The 10,441-nt window shown below is 39.2% G+C and overlaps 1 protein-coding gene across 1 annotated transcript; it reads right to left on the reverse strand.

Moving 5' to 3' along the window:
• Positions 1-2,725: 2,725 nt before the first annotated feature.
• Positions 2,726-4,666, reverse strand: LOC113737411 (uncharacterized). Its single transcript, XM_027264649.2, has one exon. It carries the CDS (start codon positions 4,664-4,666, stop codon positions 2,726-2,728), a length of 1,941 nt encoding a protein of 646 aa, XP_027120450.2.
• Positions 4,667-10,441: the final 5,775 nt, after the last annotated feature.

Raw genomic sequence — 10,441 nt, forward strand, 5'->3', positions numbered from 1 at the left:
ATCCTCCCCTCCTTACAATGAATTTTGTCCTCAAAATTCACACTTTCTAAGAAAATAAATCGGGGTACTTTTTCTGCATTTCTTCTTCTAACTCCCAAGTGGCTTCCTCGAGTCCATGATTCTTCCATAAAATCTTCACCAGAGGAATTTTCTTATTTCTGAGTTCCTTTACTTCTCTTTCTAGGATCTTGACTGGTCCTTCCTCGTACGTTAATGACTCATCCAATTCAATTCCTTCCAATTGCAACACATGGCTTGAGTCGGGGTAATATTTCCTAAGTATGGAGACATGAAATACATTGTGAACCTTGGCCATGCTTACAGGCAGTTTCAACTGATATGCTACATTCCCGATCCGCTTCAAGATTTCAAAAGGTCCAATATACCTTGGTTTTAGTTTCTTACCCTTCTTGGACACTACTCCGCTCTTCAAGGGTTTAATTCTTAGGGAAACTTTGTCTCCTACTTCAAATTCCAAATCTTTCCTCCTTGTGTCGGCGTAGCTCTTTTGTCTACTCTGGGCAATTTGGAGCCTTTCTCTAATTAGCTTTACTTTCTCATGGGCCTCTTCTATCCAAGGTATAGCCGTTGGATCTACAATTTTCTTCTCTCCCACTTCATCCCAATGAATCGGAGATCGACACCTTCTCCCGTACAAAACTTCATAAGGTGTCATTTGAATCGAAACCTGATAGCTGTTATTATATGCGAATTCTACTAAGGTCATATATTGACTCCATTTACCTCCAAAATCCAATATACACGACCTCAGTAGATCCTCCAAAGTTTGAATTGTTCTTTCCGATTGCCCGTCGGTTTGGGGATGATACGCAGTGCTAAATTTCAATTTGGTCCCCAATGAATCTTGAAATTTCTGCCAGAAACGAGAAACAAACCTTGGATCTCGATCAGATACGATACTTACAGGAATACCATGTAATCTTACTATCTCTTCTGTGTACAACTTGGCCAATTTCTCCAAAGAGAAACTCATGCTCACAGGTAGGAAATGTGCGGACTTAGTAAGTCGGTCAACTATCACCCAAATCGCATCAAATCCTTTTTGACTTTTAGGCAATCCCGTTACAAAATTCATTGTTATATGATCCCATTTCCATTCAGGAATTTCTAATGGTTGCAACAAACCCGAGGGTTTCTGATGTTCAGTTTTTACTTGTTGGCAGATCAAACATTTCTGTACAAACTCTGCCACGTCCTTTTTCAAACCTTCCCACCAATATAACCCCTTCACATCGTGATACATCTTAGTCACCCCTGGGTGTATCGTATACCTCGAACGATGTGATACCTCTAAAATTTCCTTCCTTAATTTTTCATCTGCCGGAACCACAATTCGATCCCGAAACCTCAATACTCCTTCAGTCCCTAATTTAAAATCTAGGGTTTCCCCTTTTTGCACCTTCTCCACATTCTTCTGAATTGTAGGATCCGTCTTCTGGGCCTCCTTAACACGCTCTAGTAATGGTGATTTCAATGACAAGTTCCCAAATATTATCTTCAATTTCTCCAAGCGAGGGTTCCAACTACTAACTTCTTCTAGCATGTCCCATTCTTTAACCATTAACCCTGCTACTTGGACCTTTCTACTTAGAGCGTCTGCTACCACATTGGTTTTTCCTGGGTGGTAGTTAATCGAACAATCGTAATCTTCCAAAAATTCTACCCATCGCCTCTGTCTCAAATTTAGTTCCTTTTGGGAGAACAAGTACTTGAGACTCTTGTGGTCCGTAAAAACTTCAAAAGTCACGCCGTACAAGTAATGTCTCCATTTCTTTAAGGCAAAAATCACCGCAGCCAATTCTAGGTCATGCGTTGGGTAATTTTGTTCATGAGGCTTCAATCTTCTAGAAGCATAGGCAACTACCTGGCTTTTTTGCATCAAAACACATCCTAAACCTTCTCTGGAAGCATCAGAGTATACGGCATAACCTTCTCCTCCATCAGGTAATACCAAAACAGGAGCGGATGTTAATCGCTTCTTTAACTCCCGAAAATTTGACTCACACTTCGGAGTTCAAATGAACTTATTCCCTTTCTTGGTTAGCTCGGTCATTGGTCCAGCAATCTTCGAGAAATCCTTGATGAATCGCCTATAATAGCCTGCTAATCCCAAGAAACTTCTAACTTCGGTTGGAGTTTCTGGCTGCTTCCAATTCATAACGGCCTCAACTTTTGCCGGATCCACGGCAATTCCCTCTTTAGAGACTTTATGCCCTAGAAATGAAATTTCCTCCAACCAAAACTCGCACTTACTGAACTTGGCATATAACCTATGCTCTCTTAATATCTGCAAAACTATCTCCAAGTGCTTAACGTGTTCCTCTCGAGTCTTAGAGTATATCAGAATATCATCGATGAACACTACTACAAACTGATCCAGGTACTTCTTAAAGACTCTCTGCATTAGGTCCATGAAAGCAGCTGGTGCATTAGTTAACCCAAAAGGTATGACTGCGAACTCAAAATGTCCATATCTTGTACTAAAAGCAGTCTTGGGTATATTCTCCTTCTTAATCTTCAACTGATAATACCCTTGCCTCAAGTCCAACTTAGAGAAAACTACCGATCCTTGCAGTTGGTCAAACAAACTATCAATCAATGACAGAGGGTATTTATTCTTAATTGTAACCTCATTTAACCCTCGGTAATTGATATATAACCTCAAGCTTCCGTCCTTTTTCTTGACAAATAAAACGGGTGCTCCTCAGGGTGAATCACTCTCATTCACAAAACCTTTCTCCAACAGGTCCTGCAATTGAATTTTTAACTCCTTTAGCTCGGCAGGAGCCATTCGGTACGGAGTTTTAGAAATCGGAGCCGTTCCCGGCACCAAGTCAATCTTGAATTCCACTTCTCTCTCTGGCGGTAAATTCTTTAGTTCTTCGGAAAAAACATCCGAAAATTCTCGTACCACTGGTACATATTCTAACTTCACTTGATCACTGGGAGCATTAATCAAAAAGGCTAAGAAACCTTGCGCTCCCTTAGACAACATTTTCCTCGCCCGTATTCTTGAGACTATAGCAGACGATGTTAACCTACCTTTAACATCTAACCTCAGGGTTGCTTCTCCAGGTATACAAAATTCTACCACTTTCGCTTGGCAATCAAGCTTAGCATGATGGTGGCCTAGGAAATCCATTCCTATGATAACATCATAATCTTTTATGTCCAAACTGATTAAATCCACTAGCATTTTTCGCTTTCCGATCCAGAATTCGCAATTCTTATAAGCTAAACTAGTGATTACATTCTTATTATCCATTGGTGTCCTAACTTCAAGATCAAAGGGTAATCTAACAGGTTTCACATCAATTCCAGACATAAAAGTTGGATTCACGAATGAATGAGTTGCACCAGGGTCAATTAATACTTTGACTAATCGATGAAAGATGGGAAGAGTACCTTCCACGACTTCCGAGGAGTCAGGTACAGGCTGGTCATCTATAGCGTATACCCTGGCAGGAACTGTCGGCCTATTCCCTCCAGAGTTGACTGGTCCAGCATTCAGGGTTCCATTGTCTTGTATTTTTGGGCAACCAGAAATTTGGTGCTCGCTATTTCGACACTTCAGGCACTTTCCTTGCTTCCTCCAGCAACCATCCACAGTATGACCGGGTCTCTTGCAGTACCCACAAGTTGTCTGTGGAGTTATCGCACGACCTTCTTGCGAGGCATTCTTAGGTTGGCCTCTTCCATTTGGTCCTCCTCTAGTCCCATTCTTTCCACCCCCTGCATTTCTATTCCGAGCTCCTCTTGCTAGAGCGCCTCGCGGTGCTCCAGAACTAATCACTCCACTCGTTCCTCGACCTACTTTGGCCGGTGGAGCATTTCCATAAGTCGACTCCCGACTACTACTATGAGCAAATCTTTTCTTGACCTGAAAAGATTTTACTTGGGCTCTGGCTACTTCAACCCGTTGGGCTCTCTCAACAGCGTCGGCAAAAGTGTCTATTCGAACAGCGGCTAATCCTTCTTGTATTTCCACGTTCAGTCCCTGCACAAACCTCCTGACACGTCTTTGCTCTGTGGCTATCAATTCAGGAGCATAACGGGACAATTTCGTGAATTGAGTCTCATACTCGGCGACACTCATCGTCCCTTGCTTGCATTTGATGAAATCATCCTCCCTCTTCTCTTGGATGAGAGGTGGGAGGAACTTAGCATTAAACTCCCTCGTGAAGTTTGCCCAAGTCCTAAGAGTATGGTTCCTATCCCAGTTAACCCTAACCAAGTTCCACCAGGAGCGAGCAGCTCCCTTAAATTGGAATGCGGCGAAAGTCACCTGTCGCTCTTCCGTATAGTTTAAAGCTACGAAGATGTCGGAGATTCTCTCCCACCAACTTTCAGCTACTTCCGGTTCAGGTCCTCCATAAAATTTGGGAGGTCCGAACTTCAGAAACCTCTCCAGTGCCCGATCATCAGAATCGGCTGGACCTCCTTGGTGATGCACTGGTCCAGAGGCTTGATGTTCAATCAAGCGCTCTAAGACATCAGTGATACGATTGATTGCAGTGGCCACTTGGTCTTCGGCCACGCCCCCTTGCCCTTGGCCTAGATTGACCTCAGGTCCCATGTCACTACCACCCTCGGGGTGTTGTCTAGTTGGTATCCCACGTCCTCTACCCCTAACTTGGAGATCCATAACTTAATTATGCCTATTATTGAAAAATAAGACTATTAGGCGAGAATATTATTTGTTATTAGTTTTCTCTTTGTACATAAAATCAACATCAAAATTTGAGGAAAAGAAGAATAAAATGCTTAACATATATTCCACGCGAGAGTCATACAATAACGGGTTAGAACACTTTTCACAAGTAAGGCACATGAGTTTTAACAAAATACATACAAATAATCCCTTAAACAAAAAATTAGGGATGTGGTGCCTCAAAAGTAGGTCATCTAGTTAGACAAAATGCTATGACCTAAACTAGTGTCACCCTAACTAACCCTAGATACCTATTTACAGGCGGAGCAACCCTAGTCTAACCCTCAGCAGGGCTGCCAGGAGCAACATCCTCCTTTGGATCCTCCTCGGGGTCCTCTTCCGGATCCTCCTCGGGGTCCTCCTCCGGATCCTCTGCAACACCCGCCTGCTCGGCACCCTGAAGGATACCAGTGGCCTCGTCCATCATCATCGCGGCATCAGCCCTGATGCCGGCACTCCTATCACGGATCCCCTCAGCTAGTCGAGTCACCCTAGACCTCTGTCGCTCAATCTCCAAACGAGCAGTCTCCAACCTATTATGCTCAGCAGCTAGCCTGATCTCCAAATCGGCTATACGGTCAAACTGGGTATCCACCATGATATTCAGCTCCTCAACCTCCTGGGTCAAGGTGTGGTTAGCATCCCACAAATGGCGGCGCTCATCATCTGAGGACAACACCAAATCGTTGGGATACGCGTACGTGGCTCTACACTGGCATCTAGGGTGCCTATCAGCAGGTGAGTATCGAACTCGATCTCCTCCACCTCGAGGCCTATATGAAATAGATCTAAGTGGCTCCACGTGTCCATTGGACGCTCCATTACCATTAGCATGTCCATTACCGTTTTCCATACCTGCAAGATAGTTAAAACTTAAAGGTTAGAACTTAAATAGCTAACTGGTTCAGATATCACTTAAGGTATATCTAAAGGTCTCATTTCTTACTTCTAGAAAGGATTAGGGTTTCTAGCACATCTAATATATCTTTCAAATAACTTTTCTAACCTAGGCTCTGATACCACCTGTGGCGACCCCACTTCCCCCTAAGGCGAACCAGAGGGTTAGCGGGCCGTCTGCCCATCTCTCGCCAGGACTCACGCAAGCACACTAACCCAAATCCTTCCGAAGATTAACCTCATCTATTTCAAAGACGATTCTCCCAAAATGGCCAATTACTAAGCCCACGTTAACTTCAAAGATAACAGTAATTTAGAATAGCCAGTCGACGGCTCCTAAGCATCTCACGCGTTACAGCCAAGGAATAAGGTCGTACAATTCCGGATATACAATTTCATACACCACAATTACAAACATACAAGCCAAACATTCGAATTAGGGTTTACACATTTTCCAAATTCAAGTGGCAATCCAATGCCAAAAGTACGTGGTTTAAATTAAAGCACAATACAACCCGAAAGAGAAGCCATAATATTCATATACATAAAAAAAAAACATAGATAAGTTTCAAGGCTTTCAATTGCCAGAACCTGTCAAGAAAAACAAATAAACGTGGGGTGAGTTAAAACTCAGTGGTGCCCCAAAACATGCAATTAAATAAAACAACTAACACGTATTGATTTCAACTGAAGTAAACAACTAGGAAAGCGCATAACAGTACAAGGTAGGATACGGGGGCTCTCAGGAGCCATTTTTCGCGCTTGATCAAAATTTACCGTAGTTGACCCTCCGTCAACTCTCACTACTTACGATCCATGTAGAACTCCTTATTTTACTTAACTCCGGCCACCGATCATACCCCAACTCTGGGCCCGCACGACAAAATAAATGAGAGCGGTAGTACTCGAGTATACCCCCTGGATAAACTAATCGAGTGATTCACCCAACGACGTCACGAAATAAGAAAGCAGTAATATTCGAATATACCCTTTGGATAATTAGTCGAGGGTTTCACCCAACGACGTCACGAAATAAGAAAGCAGTAATATTCGAATATACCCTTTGGATAATTAGTCGAGGGATTCACCCAACGACGTCACAACACTTAAGATATTCACGAAAACACTTCACACAAGTCACCACTCGAACGGCTAGTGTGATAAAGTACACACTGCTCACTTCGATGGATCAGAAATCATTTTTGGCAATTACCACATATCGAGTCAAGAAAGCACTTTAACCAAATAGGCATAGAACAAGCAGGGACACTCACCTAGGAGTGAAGCTCAAAGGTCAAGCTGGGAATCAAAATCCGCGTCCTCGCTAAACCCTAAAATACCAAATTTTAAAACTATAAGTTGGCTATACCAGCTCTAGGGTCACGTAGGGAATTTATTCGCATGTATGACTGATTTATTTTCTTGAAACAAGTCGACAAACCATGTAGTATTAAAACTAGTAAAATACTTTGTAAACTTTCCTTAGTATTACTTTTCTTGTAAAAGTGTTACTAGAACTAATTTACGTGAAATAATGTTTCTTGCCGAGCAAGCTTTCTACGCTTTTAGCTAAAGTTAGTAAAGACTCGCATTTTGTAACTTTTCCTATAGACAGCTAGCCAAGGACAAATCTTAAGAAAGAAAAGGAATTGAAACAAGACTTAGGTTTTTTTTTAAAGCTAGAAAAAAAAATTATTTTCCATAACCATTAAGGCTAGTTTAAGCTAAAGGAATCTTGTAGGGTTGGCAAAATTTAGGGCAAAATACTAAATACTGAATTTTATCGTTTAATACTAGCGTAAAAATATTTTTGATTAGCTTGATCAAAATTGCTCGAGTTCACAGGGTCGAAACGACTTTCACAACTTTTATTTCAAACTTGCTACGCTCACTCTAAAACAATGTGCAAATTTATTGTGCAGGATTTTTGCCTTTGCTTTCAATCATTGTGCTCCAATATGCAGTTGCTGACTGCTTGTTTTTACAAAAATACAAACTAATGGTGTATCTCCATAAGATTCTGTATAAACCAGTAGACAGACACGTTCGTAGTTTAGAAAACATATTTCATCACCAAACAGGGCAACCTCGCGGTTTGCTTCATGCCCACGTCAACTAGTATAATTTTTCAAGAAACAAGAAGTCTGCATTTTCCCACTAATCAAGGCCCAAGGGAAGCATCTACTTCTTTTTCTCTCTCCATCTCATAATTTGTCTCTCTCTTTGTTTCTCACCTAAGTGGTATCTTTCAATTTTCTTTATTTCACTCCATTTCAATTTCTTTATACCCTAGATCTTTTCTATCTTAAGATCATGAAGAAATCTTATATATGTTTTGAACTTTATTTGTTGCAGACTTCCAGGGATGAAGATTTGTAGGAAGCTTCTCTACTTGCAACATAATGTCAAATTTGATCCTTAGGTAAATTTTTGGTTGGAAAATATTCAATAATTTTTAGATTCTTAGTTGTACTATTATATATGTTGAGAAAGTATTCATGTTTTATTTGGACAGATTTGCTTTATGAATTGTAATATGATTATTAATTTTTAAAGATATTATGTGAGTCTATATTTTTTGAGTTCCTCTCTTCCCTTTCTCCTCACAAAGAAGGAAATGGAGTATAGATTGGCTTATTTTACCGTTTGCTGTATTTGAAATTGTAACATGGAGAGAGCACGAAAAACTTAGGATGTTATTTGAATAGAGACAAATTGAGACGAAAATATTGGTTTGTGAAGACTTAGGCCTAGGATATGTACATGTACTCTAAAGCCCTAATGAACAAGGTATTGTTTAACTTTTTTTTTTTGTCTCTTTTTAAATCTTCAATTTTATCCTCACAAGTCACAATCTCTTAATTATAACTTTGATATCTAATCACATGTTGCCTATATTACCAACAAATATAACCACAACTAATTTTCACCCATAATCACTCACAATCACTTAATTAGACCTTCATATTGACATCTGATCATATGTTGCCTATATTGCCAACCAATATAACCACAACTAACTTTCACCCATAACCACTCACAAATATTGTAACCACCAACTTCATTAAAATTTTAGAGTAAATTTTATATACATTGACATTATATATATTATCACCGTTTGATCCATGATATATATACAAAAGTTGAATTTCAAATTCAAATTTTGCATAGTTGTCATTCATTCAATGCTGATAGTGTATATAAACTGTCAGTATAGGAAAGATTAATCCAAATTTTTTATTGATAAACTTTAGATGTGGTAGACTTTTTAAAATGATCTAAGCAACAAGGTCATTAAAATTTTAAAAAAAAAAGACGAATCTTTAGGCTTAGACATTTTCAAACCTGAATTGCATTTAGATTGATAAAAAGGTCATCTCAACTTGAATCATATAATCAAAGCTAAAACACAAACGAACTATTCAAACTCTCAATAAATCTAATCAACCTCAAAATATATCAGTTTAAATTTTTATATTACTTCTATACTATCCAAATAATAAAAAACTCTTAGTAATTTAATGTAAGAATATTCAGATACTATATATATATCAAAGCACTTAGAAGGCACATGATTGTAAAAACTTGATGGCTCTCCTATGTAATTGAATCAAAAGACTGAGATTGCGCTTGTAGAAAATTCCCAAAAATGTCAAGCCAGGTTCAAGCTTAATGAGCCCTTCTGATCCATTTCCCAAGTCACTAGCTCGCCAACCATCTCCGTTTCCTGTATCATGGACCAGACACGGTGGAGAAGCTATTGGATAGACACGTGCCGAAAAAGAAAAGAGCTTGGACAATGACGAAAATGAGTTCTTGACTCGTCAATGACTCACCAGCACCCGTCGTGAGGTGCTGAGTCTCTACTGAGATATCATTCGGGCGGCTGGATTCCAGGGGCATTCTCTAGCATGATGTTCTTACAGAGAATGCCTGGAAAGAGTTCAAGGAGGCCCGATTCGAACAAAAATCTAAAAATTATAATCCAGTTACTAATCGGTGATCTTGATGCCATCCAAGCCATGCTAGATAAGCTTGTGGAGAAACAAAAGCAGCAGACTGAGAAGCAACGAAATGACTGTACTCGTCCTTGATGATTTTTGGGTGAAGGCATTGTTCAATTTTTAATATATACTCTATTCTTTTTTTCAATTCAATTGAGGTTGTTAAATTTGTATATGAAGTCACAGTTTAGCAACTCCCTAAATTTATATGGATTAATTTTTGGGTTATTATCACTTTACCCCCTTAACGTTTGGTGTTGCCATCAATTTCCCCCGTAACGTTATCTTTAGTCACTTTACCTCCAAGACTAACGGTCAAACTTAACAGAGTTTGTTAATTAAAGAGAAAAGACATGTTTAACCCTTAAAATTATTATCACTTTATCCCCATAAAATTTAGTCTCATTATCAATTTACCCCATAGAGTTATTTTTTAGACAATTTATCCTACCATTAAACCAACTTAGCAAGTTAAAAAACTTTAGAAGAAAATACCTCCTCTTTACATAATAAAAATAATAAAAAATTTAGAGTGACCCTTCTCTTTTTTATTATCAAGAAAAAAAAATTAAAATATTAATTTCTTTCTTCTTGGCAATCTTATTAATATTGAAAAAAAAATAGAAAGATGGAGAGAGGGAGGAGGAGAGGGAGAGGGAGAGAAAGAATTCCTTTTTTAAAAATTACAAATAAGAAATAATTAAATACTTTTATTATTTTAAAATTATTTCACTTTTTTTTTACCACCTAATTCTAATTCTAGGCTGGACAATCTGAAAGTAATACGATAATGTTAGACTTTTTTTAT

This window comes from Coffea arabica, chromosome 3e (genome assembly GCF_036785885.1).
Source record: "Coffea arabica cultivar ET-39 chromosome 3e, Coffea Arabica ET-39 HiFi, whole genome shotgun sequence".
In the NCBI taxonomy this organism is placed as follows: domain Eukaryota; kingdom Viridiplantae; phylum Streptophyta; class Magnoliopsida; order Gentianales; family Rubiaceae; genus Coffea; species Coffea arabica.

Coding starts and splice junctions, on each gene's coding strand:
- LOC113737411 (XM_027264649.2), bottom strand. CDS start 4,666: ATGGATCTCCAAGTTAGGGGTAGAGGACGTGGGATACCAACTAGACAA.